Source organism: Vicugna pacos, chromosome 17 (assembly GCF_048564905.1).
Source record: "Vicugna pacos chromosome 17, VicPac4, whole genome shotgun sequence".
In the NCBI taxonomy this organism is placed as follows: Eukaryota; Metazoa; Chordata; class Mammalia; order Artiodactyla; family Camelidae; genus Vicugna; species Vicugna pacos.
The window spans coordinates 37,282,731-37,304,156 of record NC_133003.1 but is presented as its reverse complement, the minus strand read 5'-3'; the positions used below and the strand labels follow the sequence as shown (position 1 = coordinate 37,304,156).

The 21,426-nt window shown below is 42.5% G+C and overlaps 1 protein-coding gene across 3 annotated transcripts in view; it reads left to right on the top strand.

Moving 5' to 3' along the window:
- The window catches only part of FRMD4B (FERM domain containing 4B), a 284,737-nt gene that overhangs the window by 133,847 nt on the left and 129,464 nt on the right, over positions 1–21,426 (top strand). The window contains exon 1 of one of the 3 annotated variants that reach the window (XM_072941678.1): positions 10,415–10,453. The exons of the other annotated variants lie outside the window; for them this stretch is intronic. Within the exon in view, the coding sequence (XP_072797779.1) occupies positions 10,430–10,453 (24 nt within the window). The 5' untranslated portion in view covers positions 10,415–10,429. Of the gene's footprint in view, positions 1–10,414; positions 10,454–21,426 lie in introns of those variants that run through there. 3 annotated transcript variants of the gene reach the window in all.

Sequence of the window (21,426 nt, the reverse complement as noted above, 5' to 3'; positions counted from 1 at the left end):
GCTGGGGAGCAGATTTTTGTCTCTTAGAATATGTTTGTCATCTCACAGTGATCTGGAATTTCCTTGCGCAGTTAAAGTAAGTTTATGCAGAACATTGCTGGTTAAAATCCAAGTCTTGTAAAGACAGATTTTCATATAGTCTCTCTGCCATGCACGAAAGTCGTAAGGTTTAGAAATAGCTGCAAAATAGTTCATTTCTTTTTACGTTCATTATACTGTTTGGTTTCGTACTATGGCTTCCTCATATACTCTTTAGTGGATTTTAACAATTTTGTTTTATCCCGTCTGCAAATGTTCTCAACTTCGCTTAGATGAACTTGAAAGGGATCACCAAGGCTTTATTTATTTACTTATTTACTTTGTAAACAAGGAATACAGCTTAGAGCAGGAGAACAGAAGGAGGATGTGCTGTTTATTTTCTCTTTTACCCCTTTTCTCTTTTGAATGCCCAAAGCCTTCAAGCTTATTTGGCCCTCAAAATCCATATTTATTAACTTAAATCTAATTTAGCCAGGCTTGAATTGTGTCAATGAGATTTCGCAGCCACAAGCAACCGTGAAACTGTCATTTGTCTCATTTCGAGAAGCACCAGAACTGATTACCTGGGTGGTGGTTGAAACTGCTGGTCTCGTTCACATCATGGCTATTCGAGTGACTGCACCCTGAGGGGGAGGATGGATTGCCCTGCAGACGTGTTCCTGTGCAGGCTCTCACCAGGGCCAGTCTAACTCAGAGGTAGATTGGAATTATTACAGGAAGCCCTTCAAAGAGGGCTTTTGTCGAATCTGAAAAAAATATACATGTGCATGTATACATATAACTGAATCACTTTGCTGTACACCTGAAACTAACATTTTAAATGGACTACCCTTCAATTAAAAACCAAAGAGGGCTTTTGTCGTGTTTTAACTGTCCAGCACTCCCCGTCGGCATTCTGTTAGCACCCCGACTCCCTTCCAGAGGTGCCCAGCAAGCAGATGGTTAAAAGGCAGGTGGCTGTGCAGCCTTCCTACCATGGCCACCAAGGGGGCCCGATCTCCCTGTCTGCCCCCATTCACCGAGGGGGCAGGCCCGAGGCCTCAACCTGGCCTTGATACCTGTGTGCTTCTGCACTCTGAGTTTTGAGCTAGAGGAGGGAACGTTTTGAAGTCAGGACCATCAAGGCAGCAGCGAGGGCGGAACACAGACAAGACAGTTGTGTAATATGGTATTGGCTGTGTTTGCTCCCTTATGGGTTCTCTTGTTTCCTGTTCACTTTCTAAACCTCCTTGCAGGAACCCTTGTTGGTATTTGGTTTTTTTTGTTGTTGGTTTTTGTTTTTGTTTTTTTTTGCTTCTTCCATCCTGGGAGGCCTTGTTTGCTTCTAGGATCAATATCACCTCCTGTGTTAAATGGGAGTATCCTGGTTGGTCCCTAAGTCAGTGCTTCCCAACTTTTTTTCATGTTATAGAGTACATACAAGATGGTACCCAGGGTAAATGTTTATGAGGCTGCTCAGAACATGAGGTGACCATTTGCAGGATCTCAGGCCGCCTTGAGGGCTGAGAGGACCAATAGCTCAGGGTACCCATTGCCTGTTACATCCACACATTAGTTGTGAAGCTGTGATCAACACTAATCACAATGGCCCTATCCGTCTTGTCAGTGATTGGTTTTGGGTAAACATATGACACAGGACTGGCCAATGGGGTGCAATTTGATGATACATTTCTTGAAAAGCCCTCTTTACTCTAAAAAAAAAAAGAAAAGAAAAAAAAGACACATAAGAAAGAAATGGCCCTTCTTTTGGAGTAAGGATGTGATGCCTGGAAGAGTGGCAACTGTATTGCAGCCATGAGGGAATGTTAGCTTCAAGAGAACATGCTGAGTGGAAAAAATAGAAGAAACCTGGGGCTTTGATGGCAGTGCTGGTCTGCAGACCTCACCAACTTTGAAACTATCCTTCCTTTAAAGATACTCAGATAATGGATTCATATAACTAAAGTTATTTTTGCTTTTATTTGTTTGTTACTTACTGCAAAAAGCATTCTGATAGAAGATCTGCTCAGAACTTGAGGGTCATGAATTATAAAAGAGTTGTCCAACCGAAAAGGTGCTCAAAATAAGAAACTTTTGAAGAAAGAATGGAACAAGAACTGGAAATGTGCTGGTAAAAGGAAAATGTTTAAGTTCAGAATGAGATGGATAGAAGTGGAAGGAAATTCTTTTAAAAAGTGCTTTATGTTAAAGTAGAATTTCTCTATTAGTATGTTAGTAGTCTTGACCAGAAGTATTTGCCAGCATCTCAGTGAAACATTAGAGGAAGGAAAGGGATTCTAAGTAACAACTACAAGAGGCAGAAGAGCATCTGAGTCAGAAGCCTGAAGCCTGGAGCCAAATGTCTAAGTTCAGATCCTGTATCTGCTACTTCCTAGCTGTGTGGCTTCATGTAAGTTACTTAACCTCTCTGTGTTTCCATTTTCTCATCATCTGTAAAATAAAGATAATAATAGTCCCTACCTCAAAGGTATTACAGGGTATATCCTTATAAAGTATGGGAACAGCATCTGGTGTGTATTGAGTACTATGTAAGTGTTTGCTATTATTAATTTGCAATTGTCATCCAAAAATACCTGATTTCAAAAAAAAAAAAAAGTCACTTCAGCACAGGTGTTTCTCCCACTACACAGTCACTAGAGTGGCTAAATTAAAAAGCTCTATAATACCAAGTGTTGGCAAAGACCTGGCATACATTACTGATGGAAGTGTAAAATGGTATAGCCTTTTGGTAAACTGGGAGTTTCTTTAAAAAATTAAACATGCATCCACCCTACGAACTATTAGCTCCACTTCTATGTATTTATTCAAGAAAAATGAAAACATGTGTACATAGATACATACACGCACAAACACACAAATGCACACACACAAACGAACCTTATACATGAAAGATCATAGCATATTTCTTTATAATACCCCCAAACAGGAAATAGCTCAGGTTTCCATGAACAGGAGAATAGATAAATAAACTAGTATATTCATACAGTGGAATACCTATTCATCAATAAAAAATGAATTAACTGCAAATACATCCAACACCGTGAATGAATTTCAAAAACATTTTGCTCAGTGAAGGAAGCCAGACATCAAAAAATAAATACTCTATAATTCAATTCATATGAAGTTCTAGAGCAGGAAAAACTAATCTATGGTAATAGAAATCTGGACAGTGGTTGCTTATGGGGGATGGAGAAAGATTGGCAGAGGCAATTGGCTGAATATTCTGGAAATATTCTATATCATTGTAAGGTTGTGGATAATACAGGTGTATATACTTGTCGAAAGTGTTCAAATTGTAATACTTAAAATGTGTATATTTTACTACGTGTAACTATTTTTAAATTTTTGTTAGTTTTATTTTATTTTTATTTTTAAAAAATATTTTTAAATTTCACTTATTGTTGTTCTTGTTGTTGTTGTGGGTGAGGTAATTAGGTTTATTTATTTACTTACTTGTTTTCATGGAGATACTGAGGATTGAACCCAGGACCTCGTGCATGCTAAGCATGCACTCTACCACTGAGCTATACCCTCCCCCCTGCTATTTTTAAAATGAAACAAAAAGCACTAGCAGATGCTGCACGGGTCTTGGGAAGTAAATGTACAAGGTGAGCATCTTTTCATCCCAGGTAACAAGAAAGATATCAAAGATTAGGAGAGTCATGTCAAAAGGACTTGACTTGAAGAAGCTCCCATGGGCCAACATGGGACAATGTGAACATCAGTAAGGACAATAACTTTAATAGATTGAAACACATGTACTTAAATGCATGTGTTTATAAACATTTTAAAACCATTGGCATCCATTGAAAGTACCAACTCATTATTTTGAAAACTGGTAAATAAAGGTGAAGAATCAAGCATTTGCTCTGCTTTCCCTATATGAATTGTACCACTGGGTAACCCATTAATAGATGAGAGGAAATATTCTAGAGGGGAGGTTACAGCTCAAGTGGTAGAGTGCATACTTAGCATACACAGAGTTCTGGGCTCGATTTCCAGTACCTCCTCTAAAAATAAATACGTAAGCCTAATGCCTTCCCCCTCAAAAAACAAAAGCAAACAGAAAATATTCTAGCTCATAGGGGTGATAGAATTGGAAAGTTATCATGTTACGACCCTCAATCAATTACATGATCTAGCTACTGAACTCATCACAAAAAGAGATAGCCCTAATGAGAAAACACAGGTGGGTGACTAATGAGACAGTCTTGCCAAAAAAGATCTAACTGGGATCTGATCAAGCCATCAGACGCAAGCAACCCACAGGAAATACCGTGGACAGAGGGCCATGTTCAAAGACACCATAGAGATGTAGTCAGCAAAACTCAGATGATAGACGTTCCAGCCCAGTTTCTTCAACAAATAAATTGTGATGAGAGTAAGAGAGGAGAGAAAAAGAGGGAGAGAGATGACTGGAAGGGGAACTTACAGATTAGCAGAGACTTAAGGGAAATATCAATAGATTGCAAAATGTAGATGTTTTTGGATCTTCATTCAAACAAACTTGAAAAAAAACTCATTAATAAGACAACTAGAAATTTGAACACTAAGTGGACACCTGATGATGTTAATGAGTATTGTTTTAGGTAACTGGGGTTGTGTGTTTTTAAAGGGTTCTTAGCTTTTATATAGAAATATTTACAGATGAAATTATTTGAAGTCTTAGATTTACTCCAAAGTAATACATACAGAAGGACAGAGAATACTGATGAGAATATTAACGAAACAAGATTAATTAATGAATTAATTAATGAAACGTGTGTTGATAACTGTTGAAACCGGGGCGGGGGGATGGATACAAGGGACTTCATTACACCAAATCTACCACTTTTTGTAAGGGCTTGAAACTTTTCACCATGAAAAGTTTTGTTTCAATTTCAAAGGAACACAAAGGAAGAGAAAAGGGGAATAACAAAACAAAACTTGAAAAAAAACCCCCAAAAAACAAAACCAAAACCCAACCAGATTCTGCAGAAATACAGGAAGGAAATCTAACAGCATGCCTGAATGTTAACCCCTGAACGTATTTCTCACTGTCTGCAGCAGCCAAATGAGAAGGCAGTGGTGAAGACTGTAAGCCCTGGGTTCAAATCCTGCTCTTCTGCACCCAGATGGGGACACTTCAGTTGCCAGATCTTCTGAGCCTCTGTCTCTCACTTGTAAAATGGAGATGAACTAGCACCTACTTCATAGGTTTGTTGTCAGGATGAAAGAAGAATCTGTGTAAAGTGTGGAGCGTCGTACCTGGTACTGCAAGCACTCAAAAAATGTGGGCTTGGTGACTGTTAATTTATTGCACGTGACGTTTAAGATCAGAAAATAGAGCAAAGAGTATGTGCGCTTTTCAGTGAAGGCTGGAGCATTTTTGACGACTTGTCGGCTTTCAAGGTCTTTTTCTGTTCATTTTTCCAAACATAGGACTGAGATTAGACATTATAGTGTTCTGCGCCCGAGAAAGTGCACGTGCCTTATGGTAAAACCAAATCAGAAGTCACGGCCGCTCGTCTTGTGAAACAGATAGAGAGGAGCTCCCCGCAATGCCCGCCTTTCTCCCTAGCTCTCTTCACCTCTGGTTTTCTATTTATAATTAAGAAAGCCAGAGAATCCGCCTAGAACTAGAAACTTCCCTCTTTTTCTGCCTGGAGGGGAATGTGAGTAATGGACTTTTCCATCAGGGTTGTTTTTCCTGGACATGGTGTACCACCTCCAACTGCTGAAACATGTGATCCTGAAGGAGACCTTAAATAAACCTCCAAGGTTCCTTATCGGTCAGCGACGCTGTCCCAGTTTCTAATAAATGATGAATTTGTTTTCTATTTTTGGTGCTCTTCCTTTTTAAACAGAAGTTCTATTCATTCAAAATATTAGTTGAGAGAATTCCATGTGCCCCGTGTTATAGCCCCAAACAAGGCAGAAATGGTCCTGAACTCAGCCCCCTAGATCTCCATCCACATGGCCGGCTGCTTCTTAACCCCCAGTCCTCATCCAGAAGCTCTCCATTCCTCTTCATCATGTCCTCCTGCTTTCGTTTCTTCATAGGTCATATCCTCACCTGGAATTACCTTATTTATTAACTGATTTATTTTTTATCTCTTGCCCCGCTCTGCACGTCTCTCCTTTTCACCACTGTGTCCCCACCACGTAGCCCAGGACCCCAGCTGCGTAATTGGTAGGACTCAGAGCAGACTGATGAGGCTCTTTGTTAAAAATGTATTAAGAACTACAAGACAGCAGAGCATTAAACCAAGCATGGTGCCCTTCTGAGCATGGGATCCTGTGGGACTTCGCAGGTCTTACAACCATTTTTATAAGGCACCCCCAAGATAGTTATTGGAAATAATGCAAATCTAAGAAAAACCATCAGCAGCGCACGGAACGCTGGCAGACAGATTGATAAAAGATTGAAAATGGGAACCAGTGTGTGTGTGAAAGGGATGCCTAAGTCCTCAACTGCAGAGCTGACTGTGAGGTGAAAAATGAAATGATCACTCTGCCCGCCTTGAGAAACACCGAGCCTGGGCTGTACATCCCTGAAGGGTCAGGACCACACTGTTTTCATCTTTGACGTCCCTTGCGGGGCTTCTGCACATATGCGGTGCTCCATGAATATTTGAAAGGGACCGAGTTAGTTCTAGAGGCAGAATTAAAGAAAGATGAGGAGTTATGAAAGAAATAGTCCTTTCTTTAATGCAGGCCTCACTAAATTCAGGAGAAGATGAGCCGGTCTTAAAGTTTTTCCTCTTAGTTTATGACGAGTGGTTCAGAGCAGTGCTCAGACGTCAGTTTTGGAAAAACTGCAGTAGATTGCCCGTGGTGGGGTTTTTATGGTGTGTCTGGCATTCGTTTGGTGTATGGAGGGTTCTGTGATGAAAAGTGATAGTTTTATGGTAAATGCAAAGCTTCGCATAAGGATTTCTAAGACTCTTATTTCTTTAAAAGTTGGGACTACACTTCCACATATTTTTCCCCAAAGTGATGGATGTGTTTCCCTTGTCCCACTTGTAGGGGTGGTGAAAACCCCACAAAGTCACCAGTACCCTTGTCCAAGCTCACCAGTTAGTGATCATCCAAGTGTGTCACCGTTTGCATTTTATAGGCATGATTTCTCATATGCCCATACTTCATTTGGACCTCTTCGGGGGTATAATTTCATTTTCAAGGGGGCTCCTTAACGGGGCTCCCCGAGTCTATGTTCCTGGATCCCGGGTTAAGCCCTGGCCCTTGTCTGACTGCCTGGCAGGAGCCATTTGGAAGAGCAGAGGTTTCCAGTTGGATGTAGACTGAGATTTGCCACTATTCCTGTTCGGGCCTCTTGAGTACTGCTTCCTGACTAACGCCCTGACCACAGAACTGCTATCAGATGCCCTGGTGCTGCAGGAAGTACCCCTTTCCCCAAGGCTGAATTGCTGGTGCCTCGGCCTCCCTGTGTCTTTGCACCTGCAGCCCCACCAAGCTCCCCAGTTCCGTGTGGATGGTCACCCAACTTGTTGGACAGTGTTGGTCGGCTGACGATGGGTATCTGATTCCAGTTATCCTGGCTCCCGTGAACTGATGTATTAGATAGGACCTTTCTATTTGCAAGTCAATTTTTAAAGAATTTAAACCGGTGTTTAGGTAGAAGTAGAAATTATAGTGATTCAGACAGTCATTGGACTCTTTCTCTCTCCAACTCCTCTGTCCGGCCTGGAATACTCTGACAGCCCCAGACTCTCATCCCAGCAGCTTTATATCTCCAGGACAAACAGAAACAGATACTTCTCCCCTGATCCCAGTAACTAGGGAATATGAATCTAGAGTATTTTTATTGGTTATCCCTGAATCGCACGTTCATCCCATGATATGGCGGCATGGGGTAAGTTCACTCTAGTCATTTGGATAATGTCCTCATAGAAAAGCAGAGATCTGTGATTAGAAGAAGTGAAACAGGCTTTGGATAGGCAAAAACAGCAGGTGCTCACCCTGATCTTCTCCTAGTTCCACTCTTCCTCTTCCTGTGTGCTCTGTAGCCCGACTTTGTCCCAACTCTGCATTTGGTCTGTCGTCCTGCTTCTGGCCCTTCAGAGTTGGCCTGGCCTCCTGGTCTTAGGCCATTCTTTGGCCTCGATTCTGAACCTGTTCATCAAAATTCTTTTTGTCCTTCAGCGGTAAAAAGTTCTTACCACGTGGTTGGAAATGTCACACAAGGTCTCTCAGTGAGACAGTCCAACCCAATGAGAAAAATCTGCATTTATTGAGTTTTTACTGCTATGCATACTGAAACAGTAGGTTCCCCCAAATTAGAAAGTCGTACCCCATCTCCCCACTAAGAAGATTCAAAACAAATATTTGAGGCCAACTTGAATATATAAAAATTTAGGAATGTAGATGAAATAATCAATATTTGCTTCTAATATTTAAGATCATTTGTCCTATAGAGATCAATAGCTTGGGCGGCTGCTGTATTGCACTCTCCCTCTTTATGAAGTCATTTTTCAGCCTCTTCACGTGTGTCTGTGTTGGCCCTGCAACCAAAATCCCTCTTTGAATCACCCTCCTAGCTTACCCAAGCACAGCGTCTTTGCTTCTGCCTCAGTTGTTTGAGCTACAGCCTTTTTTCAGTCTCCATGTATGATACTTCCCTGGGAATATTATTGCATGACTTTCCCCCTCCTTTTCCCTTCATTCTGTAGCTGTATCTGCATGGTGTTCCAGTATAACCGCCTAATGTATGGCCTTTTAAAGTAATGTTTAAGTAACTTGTTTATTCTAACATTCAGCCCCTCCAATTGTGAGGTCCCATGCCCACAATAATTATGGACCATCTGTTAAGTTCTTTGCCACCTTTTCTGTTGATTTCATCATGCAACCCTTATAAACATCCACACTTGACACTGAATGAGGCTGTTTCTAGTTTTTGTGTCTTCCCCTGACAGTACATTGTGGTTCAAAGTAGTTAGAATCTTTGAAAGGACTTGAAGACAAAGCTCTCTCTCCTTTCTGAGGGATAGGGGGCTTGGGGGGGGGCGGTTGACACCTCATCTTTTATTTAAATACATTGTATGTGTCTATCTACCTGGCAAATTCTTTGTGCTTTGTATACACAATTTCATTTAATTCCTCCAACACTAGTACTAATGAGACAGAGATTTTTATTTCCATTTCACTGAGGAAATGAATTCTCAGAGAGGTGAAGTAAGTTTCCCAAGGACATACAGCTATAAAACGCAAGGTTTGTCTGGCTCTAGAACTCATACCATGGACTTGCACAAAATTCCAGAAGGTTCTTTTTTCAGGTGGGAGAAACATGTCACAGGCTCCTACTTAACCATTCTAAAAATAACAAGTGGATTTATTATTTTTCTTAGATTCTATATATTTTTTTCCTCTACTTCACCTTGACGTGTAATGGATTTTGATTATTCCTTATCCATTGAGTATTTTCAATAATAATGATTCTGTTAAATGAAAATGTTGGAATACATCCTTTTTTGAGACCACAGTCATCCTGCCAAGATTTTCTGTATGTGGCTAGCATTGCTGATGCTGGCTGATCTTACTAAGGTTGTCCCATGGAATTCTGAATTTCCTTCTGATTGTAGAAGCTACTGGCCCAAAATGGCACAGTTGAATTAAATGTTATTTCTGTTTGTATTCATTAAGTTCCCTGCCTTGTTCAGAGTGTATCCAAATTGAAGAGCCAAAGTTGAAGTTTGGATCCTTAGATGGCATTGTCCATCTGTGAATTATTATCCAGCCCAGAGCATGTATAATCAATGAAGTAAACGTGTCATCATTCTTTTCTGCGTGTGTGATCAATACAAAATTTTATTAATGAGATCATTTACATTTCTTTTGTTCATCTTGTGAATTTTACACTTAAAGCATGTCTCAGCTTCCACTAGCCACTTTTCAAATGCTTAATAAGCACATGTGGCTAATGGCTTCCTATGGTGAACACACAGCCTGTGGACCCTGGAATCAAAATGCTATATTTTAACAACTTGTAATAAATAGCCAACATTGTTTCATCATATCTTCTTTGCAACCGTTGAAGTTGGTTAAGAAGTATCAATCAAGTGTTTTGCTGTGAAGAGAGGCTTTCCATGGCCAAAAAAAAACAAAAAAAAAAAAAAAAAAAAAAACAAATTGCAGAGGTTTTTGGTTGCTGGATTTTTTTTTCCCCTCACTGCTCTCCTGACTCATGTTGAAAGGCTTTTGTTTCTAATCAAAGCAACAAACGGTAAGGTCATTTCCTTGCGATTATATGGCAGCGGAAGGCGTCGGGGTTTTTAGGTCCCTACTTCCACCAGCTTGTATTTGGCGAAAACGCGCGCACACGCACACACACCCATCACAAGTGCTTAATACATGTGTCCTTTGTCCTGCCCGCTCTCTCCAGTCCCTTTAAATGAGCCGAGATCATGGTTCGGAGGTAAGAACAATTTCTTTTATAATCTTCTGACTACAGGCAGTGTAATGGTGCTTCTGGATCTCTTCCTGGCATTTCTTAGAGAATTGAGGGCAGATTTTCATATTATACTGGGGGAGACTAGTTTAAGTACTAGTATTTCAGAACCCAGCTTTTGAAAAGGAAACTCCAAGAAATGTTTATCTTCCCTTTTTTCAAGGAGTTACTCCTTCCCCAAAAGAGCTGGAGCAACTCCAGTTTGATACTAAAGTGAAGATTGTCCTTAATGCTCATCTTTCGGACGGCTTTCCTGTCATTGTTTTAAATGTTATCTCTGCTCCCTTAAAGGTCCTAAAAGGCTGATTTCTTGTTTTTCACTTCGGAACTTTGGTAATTATTGTTGAAATGTACAATTCCACCTCACTGCTCCCCCCCCCCAACTACCATCCCCTTTCTTTTCTTTCTTTTAATTTTTATTCTTAAATTCTAAAGACTGGAGCTCCTTTACGGATGTGGAAAGGACAGCGAGAGGGCAGGAGCGGTGTCCGTAAGCAACACGAAAATGCTTTTAGATTTGCAGTTGTTAATCATCTCCTCAACACAGTGTGTTCAAAACCTTCTCTATTTCTGTGAGCATTTGGCAGCAAAGATCCTAGGCGGGACTAGAACTCATTAGTAGCTTTTCTAAAAGGACCTTTTAATGTACGTCCCTGTCTTGCCTCGAGACAGAAACAGGAAAATTGAATTCCATCCCCCAGTCTAGTTTATGTTGAAGGCTCTGTGTGATCAGAATTGAACAGCTCCAGGTAGAGACCTCGGAAATGCCATTTTTGGGGATGGCTATCAGTTAATTCATAACACTTTTATGATTTGTCAAAGGAAGTCCTACATCCTAATTAAAGGGAAGCTTTTTTTTTCTTCCTCCCTTGTAATGTGGTTATGGTAAACTCATCAAGTTCAATTCTGTGTGTCCATTTGTTTCCCCCTTCATGGCTAGATGTTGCAGAGGGAGGAGGGGAGAGAAATCTGGGTAGACTTAAGAAAACAAAGGAAATTGTCTCATCCAGGAGGCTGTAAAGCTCTTGGATATGGAAGGAAGTCTGAGGAGGAAGTGGGTAGGATTGAGTAGACTAGAGAAACGTCAAGGAAATAAATATATCACAATAGAGACTGGGACAGCACCCCCGTGGCATAACCTGACACAATAGCATGGCCTTAGAAATGAGCCAACTGTCTTTAATCAGTCTTGTCTAAAGGAGTAGGAAGGAATATAGTTGAATCCAAAGTGCAGTCCTTGACCTGGATTCTCAGGGTGGCACTGTGGTGACGCAGAGCCACACATTTCATGATTCTATTCTTCAGTTTCAGGCCATAGAACCTCCGTAGAAGTAAGACCATGTTGTAATGCAGCTCTTTCAAGAATCAGAAACTACCTCTCTCAACAGAGGATCTGAAACATTCCCGGGCATACCAAAGTCCACTCCAAAGCCTATTCTTTTGTTCCAGGGCAGCGTTTATTTGGTCTTCATTTGGAGTATACAGGAAAGTAGTGATGACTGGAGCGGAGGTTCCTATGGACAAATAACAACCTCCCCAGGCCCCTCCCCCAATGGAGAGAGTGCTCAGGGACTCTGGGGATGGTTGGGGATGGGTGGTGGGCAAATACCATTGGTTGAGTAGAATTGTTAAATATTCATGCCATGGAATATCTGAGCTGGAAGAAACCTTGCAAGTCACTCTGTCCAGTCCCTTCGTGCTATTACTGAGGAGATTAAAAGCCAGAGGAGTGGAGGAATTTTCCTAAGATCTCATCTCCCGTTAGGAGCAGGGCACAGCCCGGAGGTCCTCTCTCTTGGGTCCTGGTTCTGTGCTCTGTCCACCCCAGGGCTGTTTCTAGGACCAGCTGGTTGCTTTGTCTCATTTCCACCATCTCTGCATTTCATGCAGCGTGAGTCTCTTCTCCTGCACTCATTTTCTGTCTGGAAAGAGAAATGTGGAGCTGCATCCCAAATGAGGTCTACTTCTTCATGCACTGCTTCCAGCTGCTGGCAGACACCAGTGGGCAGGTATACAAAAGACCCCGAGAGAGGACCAGCAGTCTTGTCACGAGTCATAACAAACTGTAACACTAGGTAAAACTGTACTAAAACACCTTCTCTTTGCTTTGAAAATACTGTCAGAACCTGAATATATCAGTTAGCTCTTAGGAAAGACCTGTTTCAAGATCGTAATTCAGGTATGAGACTTTCACTTGTCCCTGTTCTGGATATTGTGAAGCTCCAAGTAAGACTTTTTCTTGCTTAATGTTGGAAAACTACAAACATTTTTATTTATTTTTTTCTGGGGAATTTTTATTTGTTTGGTTTTTTTTTTTAATTGAAGTATAGTTGGTTTACAATGTTGTGTTAGTTTCTGGTGTACAGCATAGTGATTCAGAGATATATATATATATCCCTTTTCCTTTTCTTTTTCATTATAAGCCATACAAGATATTGAATATAGTGTTCCCTGTACTATACAGTAGGACCTTGTTATTTATCTATTTTATATATAGTAGTTAGTATCTACAAATCATGAACTCCCATTTTATCCCTCCACCCCCCAACCCTTTTCTCCCTGGCCCAAAATTTTTAAATGAAGACTTTTTCTAAACTGGAAAGATAAAGCTGAATACAGGTGAAATATATGTTAACATGTATTAGTATAATCTGGTGAGGTTAGGCAGATAGTTTATCATTCCAATAAGAGCAATCAAAGCAATGGAAGATACTGGGCACATTCTCTATTTTAGATGCTCCCCCCCCCGCCACCATAAGCCTTTGTAGATGGAGCTGTAAAGTACATGTTCACTCTGTCCTCTTGTCTTGGTTTATTTCCTCTTTTGGTTTTCTTTTTCTTCTATCTTTGCAAGTTAGAATGAACGAGTCAGCAGAGTTTGTACTTTTCTTTTTTTTTCAGTATATGTGCTGCTGAAGCAAACACTGTACGTGGCTTTTTTTCCCCAAGATTTTACTTTATACCACCCTTTCTTTTTCTTTTTCTTTTTTATTTATTTATTTTTATTGAAGTGTAGTTGATTTACAAGGTTGCATTAGTTTCAGGTGTACAGCAAAGTGATTCAATTATACGTACATAAATATATTCTTTTTCAGATTCTCATCCATTGTAGGTTATTACAAGGTATTGAACATAGATCACTGGGCTACACAGTAGGTCCTTGTCGTTTATCTGTATCACCCTTTGTATCAGAGGTGTTTATAGTCACGTTTTCCAGTCAGGAATGGGATTAGTCCAGAAGGTGACCTTCCACAATAGAAAATCTTTATCTGACGAGCAGTGTGTGAGAGGGAACTGGATTCCAGGGGTAGGTCTGCTGCTTACTGATAAGCTCTGTGGCCTTAGGGAGCTGGTTTTTCCCATCCAGGCCTCTGAACCCACCATTTGTGGGTGAAAAAGCTAGTCTAGCGCTGAGGCCCTTTTTCAGCTTCGAAATGCTCTAACCATGTGCAGGAACTACAGATTCTTTCCAGATCAGTTGCAGCTGTATCTCTCTCTCTCTGCTCCCCTTCTTCTCCCTCCCTGTCTTCATTTCTCCCTTTCTCCTTTTTTCCTTCTCTCTCCCTTCTTTCTTCCTTTCCTCTGATATTTCCCTTTCTACATAGAAAGGAATTCCAGGCATGGGCTACAATGACTCAGCTGCCTGCAGGGCCAGGGGCATCTCTGAGCAGCAGCAGTGGGACTAAGGCAGAGTCCGAAATGGAGAAATTCCAAAACTGCAGACTGGAATCAGACCTGGGGATGCTCTCCAGGAAGAAATTCAGAGCTTGTGGCTAATGGGTACATCTCTTGTATTGAAATTTGATACTGCTCCTTCGATTCCAAATTCCTTAGGAGTCAACCCTAATTATTGCCTGGGTGTGTACTGCATCAGCAGTGTGCCAAGCTTGGGCTTGCAAAGGTGAATGAGATGTAGCCACTGTGCGTAGGAAGCTCCGTTCAGTCACGGGTGTGCAAATCGGAACTCTCCAGTGACTCTCTGTAGCTCCTGCAAAACTGACTTCATTTGCTACTCACTCATGGGGAGTGGAAAAGCTGTTGGCATTGAAATGGCTGTGAGTAGTGGAATTTAATTAATACGATTTTGAGGTCAAAGGATTAAACTGACAGGTATAATTAGGTAGAAATCGAACAATGTCAAATACAACAGAGACACCCTAAAACATTCTGGAGTTCGCTGGGGAAGGTTCTGTTTTTGGGAGGCTCTGTCCAAATGAAACATGCAGAGAGAGGACGTGGCAAAAGTGCAGTGTTTTGAGTCTTAGTGCATAAATCCTGCTTGGCCACTTATGAACTGAGTGCCCCTCTGGCCTTATGATAGGCACAATTAAAATTACCTTATTAGGTTGTGGAGGGGATTAGAGCTTAGCCTCTGAGACTGAAAATGTATAAATGGCAGTTAATATTATTAAATAATATTATTATTCATCTATCCCAAGTACAGCAAATAAAGACCGTGGTGCCATGAAAATGTGTAAACCCCACCGAAAGACTGAGTGTACAAAGTAATGAATGTATCATTTTTTCAGGGCCTTTCATGTTCATGAGTGCATAAATATGAACCAGTTCTTCATTACCCGACATCTTGCCATTGTCAGGATATCCATCCTCCTTCCACCCTTTTTAACACTTGAGCTCACTTGACCCTGCAAACATTTGTCTGGATTTCACCGAGCACAGGTTCACAAATAAGTGATCAATTGCAGTCTATCCATTGCAGACTTTGGTTTTGGGCTTGAAGTCAATTGTTCATCTTTTTAAGGACCTAATTCTAAACCATTTTAAGAACATGAACCCTGTATACAAATCTGATGGAAGTTAAAGAAAGTCCTCCTGGGAAGATTCTCACAAATATATTTTGCCTATACACTGTGTGTGTGTGTGTGTGTGGGCGTGTGTGCATGTGTGTGCGTGTTGGGCGGTGGGGCGTGTTTACAAACACCTCTACCTGCATTAATAGACCTGTGAGAGGCCCTGTATCCCAGCTGGAGAACTGGAATAAATGTATGTGTCTTTCAGAAAAATGGTGAGAAACCAGTTGGCCTCTGTGTGTGACTCCCAAGACGTGAGCTTTTCTGGAACTCTTTGACACCTAACCTATTGGATCCCACTAGAGGTATGGGGCCCCCAACTGAATTGGGCTCCCTAGAAGGTATTTTGAACCTACCAGCAGTTCCTGCCTCTTCCTCCTCTGAAGCTCTTTATGCTGCTCCTCTGAGACGCAGTGTCCCTTTACCGACAACCAGGGCGTGGAGGAGGCAGGCTCCCACTTGGTCCTTGGCCTTATGTTGAATTGAGAGTGAGGTCACTCTAGTGGGACCTGAAAGTAAGTGCTCTGTTCCCCATTAGAACAGTCACCTGGCTTCCAGGGATTCATCTGAAAATCTGCAGAGATTTCACAGTAACCGCTATATTTGAGTTGCAGCCCTAGGCGTTTGTTTGCTGTAACCGTGCACCTCCCCAAGCGCTCACCTCACGGGCTGGCAACCCTGTTTCTTAGAACATTAGCGCTGAGGTCCGACACGCCACAGGTCTTACTTTGCATCCTCCTTTTTTCTTTTGTTTTCAGGGAAGCTACTCATCATCTAGTGGTACTTCATGTATTTTATAAGAAAGAAGACTGTGTTGTGCTCTTGATTTTTAAAAGTCAAATAAGCAACTCCATTTTTTCCCTCAGCAGATATTCACTCAGCAGCTGCTTTTGCCAGGTCAGGGTACAGTGGTTACGAAGACAGATGTGGTCCCTGGAGGCAGATACTACATAACAAAGTCCGTCATTTTTTAATGGCAGTTGTGAAGAGCACCACACCAGGGAAGGATAGAGAGCTAAAAGAACACATAACACTTAACACTCAGAGTAAGGGTCATGCAGCCCGAGACTGTTCAAGACACTCCGTGCATCAGCTTATTCAGACCTCACAGCAAGACACAGCATTATGTCCATTAGTCAGATCACGAAACGGAGTGACAGACAGATGAGGTCATTTGCCCATGTCGTGCCACTTACAAAATATCCATGCCAGGATCTGAACCCCGGGTGATCTGACTTCAGAGTCTTCACCTGTAACCACTACACAATGACTTCTATGCAAAAATCCCTTTTAATCTATGTTTTTAAGGATGAATGGGTTTAGCCAGGCACGTTCCAAACCCCCTCATGCTCTGAGGCGGGGAGGAGATTGTACAGAGGAGGACTAGTGTGGCTGGAGCCCGGGGAGGGAGGGGAAGGAGTATGAGACTAGGAGAGGGTGGGCAGGGCGCAGGCAGTGCAGGACGGTTGGGCTGTAAGCTATGGGTGCTTTATTGTGACTGAATTAGGTCGGCTCCCAAGCTAGACCCCTCAGTCAAGAAGACCGTCTTGGGAGCCTCCCATTCCTGTGATGTGAAACCGTGAAGGGGCGTCCTCCTGATCTGGCTAGATTACTGCAGATCAGTTTACCACTGTGTATATAGAAAGCATCCTGCTTGAGGAGGTTTTATCTGTGTCATCAGCCTGTCCCACTGATGTCTTTTCCAAGCTCAGATGTTTTCCGCCTTTTCTGGGGCAAGCAGAACTCCATTTTCCATAATGGTCCATGAAGCCGCATTGTGCCTGTGGCAGGGTCACCATCATCATCGCCATCGTGGCTAATACTGAACGGCAGGCGCTGGGTTGGATGCCCTCCACGCATTCTTGTGTTTCAGCTTCAAACCCCATGAGTTACGAACTGTTACCATCCTTATTTTTCAGATAAAGAAACCAACTTACAAGGGTTAAATGACTTGCCCAGCATCCCACTGCTAATTGTCAAGGTCAAGTCTTGCATCCAGGGTTGCCTGATGCCAAAGTCCGCGCTTCACCCTGCGTGTCGCACTTCCTGTTCCACAGATGTGAAAACTTATCCAAAGTTAATGGTGGAACTGATTCTAAAACTCAGACTTTACAGAAAATGAAACAGGAAGTTTCATTTTCTGAGCCAACATTTGAGATTTCATAGGAAAAATGAGAACGAAAGGAAACTGAATAGAACACCATGGACTTTCCTCATGACCTGAAGCAGCCTTGTAAACATGTTACAGATTTACCAGCCCACCAGGATATGTTACCAGCCCAGCAGCTGAGTTGGTCACATGCGCAAAAATAGAGATGTAAAGGAATGGGGGGATCTGTATTTGGATATTAACCAGTAGGAATTTGGAAGAGAGCATGAAGAATAAAACAGAATAGTTTTAATATTTATTCTGAGTAAGTGAAGTCACTGTGTGCCTGGCACTGTGCTGAGTCCTTTACATGTATTCACTTGTTTAGTCCTCACGACAAGCTGGTAAACTTGGTCATAGTTGTGTCTTCATTTTATAAACGAGGACCAATGCAGCAGTCTTCTCTTTCTTTGATTTTTTGCCACCCAACCCCCAGATTCATCTCCTCATAGTAACCAGTTATCCTTTACAGGTGTCCCCAGATCTTGTTTCCCCCTTGCCAAAAAGCCTCCAGGGGCTTTCCCCTGCATTTGGAATAAAACCCACCCTCCTTACTATGGCCCACAGTGCAGCACATGGTAGAGCCCAGTGTTTCAGACTTCAGCATGCAATACAGAGACCAAGAGGGCTTGCTAAAATAAAACACAGCTGGTTGGGCACCACTCCACATTTCTAACAAGCTCCAGGTGATAGTGACACAGCGGGTCCAGGAGCCACTGACGAGCCCCTCGTTAACTCCATGGCTTTGTCTGCTTTCGTCTCCCGTTTGGTGCCCAAGCTCCAGGCACGGGTGCTGCTTTTTTTTTTTTTTTTTTTTTTTTTTTTTTGCTTAAACTATGCATTCTCAGTAGGGCAACTTCACTCCAAGGAGTATGAATTGCTTCTTAAGGGACAAAAAATTAAAACCTTAGATATTACAGTAGTTTGTGGCCCTCAAAAGCTCAACTGTACCCAACAGATGTACAATATATCTGTGGTATTAAAATTTCATGAGGGAAAAGGGGTAGAAGGGGAAAAATAAATGTCTCGAGAAGCTCCTTAAGAATGTAATAATGAAAAAAAAAAGTTGTGCAGCAAATCTTAGATCAAGGAAGCATATTCCTGCCCCAGGGCCTTTGCACTTGTTGGCCCTCTGTCTGGACTGTTCTTTCTGCAGACCTTCCCAAGTCTGGCTCTTAATCATTCCCATCTGTTGTAAATTCCCCGATTCTTTAAAAGTGCGTTTCTCTTCACTGACTTCAGTCTAATAAGAGGGCTTCAGGGGCTGACAAGATAAGTGCTGGAGGCAGCCAGGACCCTGCTGATGGAGCACTGCAGATTCCTCAGAGCACCCCTGAGTTGGGAGAGCTACATTCTCTTTACAGTTCTAGTTGAATATGCTGGAAGCACTGCAGGCAGGGGCTGGCTTCTATTTTAGGTTGTTTTTTTTTCTTTTAATTTTACTTTTTGGGGTGAATATTCATATAAGGGCCAGGAGATGTTGGGGGACAGTAGAAAGAAGGAACTCTCCATCTGGCTCTGTCTAGTTGTGTGACCACAGAGAAGTCTCATCCGTTCTTTGAGCCTCTATGGCCTCCTCTGTAAAGTACAGATATGGCGTACAGAGTATTATCTGCAAAAATAATGAATCCCTCTCCTGTACACCTGAAACTAACACAATATTATAAATCAAATACACTTCCTTTAAAGAGTTAAAAGGCTATGACTTAACAAAGGACAAAACAGGGACTGTGACACTTCGGGCACATCAAAGCTTGTTGTAAAGTTTAAAAGGAGAAATAGAGGTGAAGGCGCTTTCAAAGTTTAAAGTGCTGCAGACAGCCAAGGTGATACTATTACTCACTGGAACACTCGGACTGAGTTTGTGCCTGGCCGGAGCCACTTGTTCTTTCTCTTTGTGGAGCTCAGGGTCAGCGTAGAACCCACTCCCCTCCCACTCGCTCTGCACCTGCCCGTGGCCTTTGAGAAGGCCCGCCCTGAAGGTGTCTGTAGCAAGGGCGTGATTTTTATTAGTGAAAAGTACAATACTGCTAAATATGGTTACCACGTATAAAGTGTGAGAAGTGTTTTCTGTATGTTATCTCGTGGGACCCTCCCAGCCCTGGGCAGTGGGGACAGTGCTGGGGGCAGGGTGGGCGGGCTGGGCAGGGGCTGCTGTATTATCTCCATTTTCAGATAAGGAAACCAAGGCTCAAGAGAAGAGAAGGAGCTGCCCAAGGCCACACAGGTGCTACGGAGGATAGCTGGGGTCTAAACAAGTCCGACTAACTCCAGACCCTCACACTTCTTAAATAATACACTGCACTTTAAAAGGTAGTAAGGTGCTGTACACCTGAAACTAACATTGTAAATCAGTTACACTTCAATAAAAAATAAAATGTAAAAAACAAAAGGGTAAAAAGAGCTGCTCCTTAGGGATTTCTTACAATACACGAGGCAAAGCGATCCCCATTTTGCGACAGTACTCAGAGAAGGTTAAGTGAAGTCTCCAGCAAGTTCGAGGCAGAACCAGGATCACGCAGTCACACCCATCTGACTTCTGAGGGTCTGCGCCCCACCACTGCCCGGCAGCAAGAAGCTGAGTGAGCAGCTCCCCCCTGATTCCCCCACCCCTGCTGACTAAAGCAAGTGTGATCGGATAAGCACTAGAAATTCTGGGAAATGATGACTTCCCAATGTGTTTGCCTAATCCAGCACCCAGGCCACTCTTACCAGGGGCACCCAGCCTTTTGTTTTTCCTAAGTGATCACACTCCTCTCCCTCCAGAAATGCGGTTCCAGAAGAGCAAGTCTAAGAAACAAGGCTGCGGCAGGGCCGGGGGAGGAAATATTTGGTTCCCTGGTGACAGCCCTAAGTGTTGGGTGAGATTTCCGCTCATGAGACTCATCCTTTCTGATGGAGGCAGAAAGGAACTGAGATTATCTCAGAGCAGGAATAGAAGCGGGGAGAAACTTGCCGACAGAGCAGAATGACACCGGCTCGGTTGTGATGAAAAACCTGGAACCATCTTTCACTGAGACTTTAAGGTCACAGTGGCCTCCTTTAGCAGGAGAAGAGTTCCAGCGGTTTGATAGATTCCAGAAGGGAAGCAGCAACACAGCTGGCTGGAATCTGGCAATTAAGAGGCAGAGGAGTCACTCACTTGCCAACGAGACTTTCACCGGAGAAATGGGCAGAAAACTCAGAGGTGGATCGGGAGCTGGGAATGAAGGGAAATTCATTCATTCCACACATACTTGTTTAGCTCGGCAATGGGCTGGGCACTGTCTTAGGGGCTAGGAAGGCAGCAGTAAGTGAAACTTACGTTGCAGTAGCAAAAGAAGAGGAGAGGCAAATGGCGCTGAGCATTTGATGTGAGAGGCGTAGTCCCAGGTCAAGGGAACCTCAGCGGTGAGCCACGGGGTTTTTTGAAGCATAATAATAAACTCTCATAGTTTTAGGTTGTCTTCTGCCAAGCTCTCTGCTCTCTTGGTGAGTATTACTAGTCCCATTTTAGAGATGTAATAAGTAAGTCCTAGAAATTTAAGTCAGCTGAGCTTTGAACACAGTTCTGCCTGAATCCAAAGCCTCTGTCCTTTCATCTTTGTCTCATGGTCCGTCAGTGGCTTCTACATCCTGCCCTAGAGCTGTGAGCAGCGCCCTGTCCCCAGACCTCCCTCCTTCTCCCACTGCACTTCTCCAGGGGTACATTTCACAGCCAGCTCTCTGGGGGAAAGGAGACTGATGAGTAGCATTTGCCAGTTTCTCTGGTGTAAATACTCTCACCTTGACCGACTTCATGTTCCCAACATAACAACACAGACTTGGGAAGAGATGGGTGTTAGGACCCATTAAATAGCCTTTCTGTCCTTCTGATTCAATAGACATTAGTAACCTCAAGAGCACAGATAATAGTAAAAAGGGAGTCAAATAACTGGAAAGTGATGAGTCCTGAGTGTTCATTACCTTTGTTTTTAGTGTAATTTATTTTGATGTAAGTT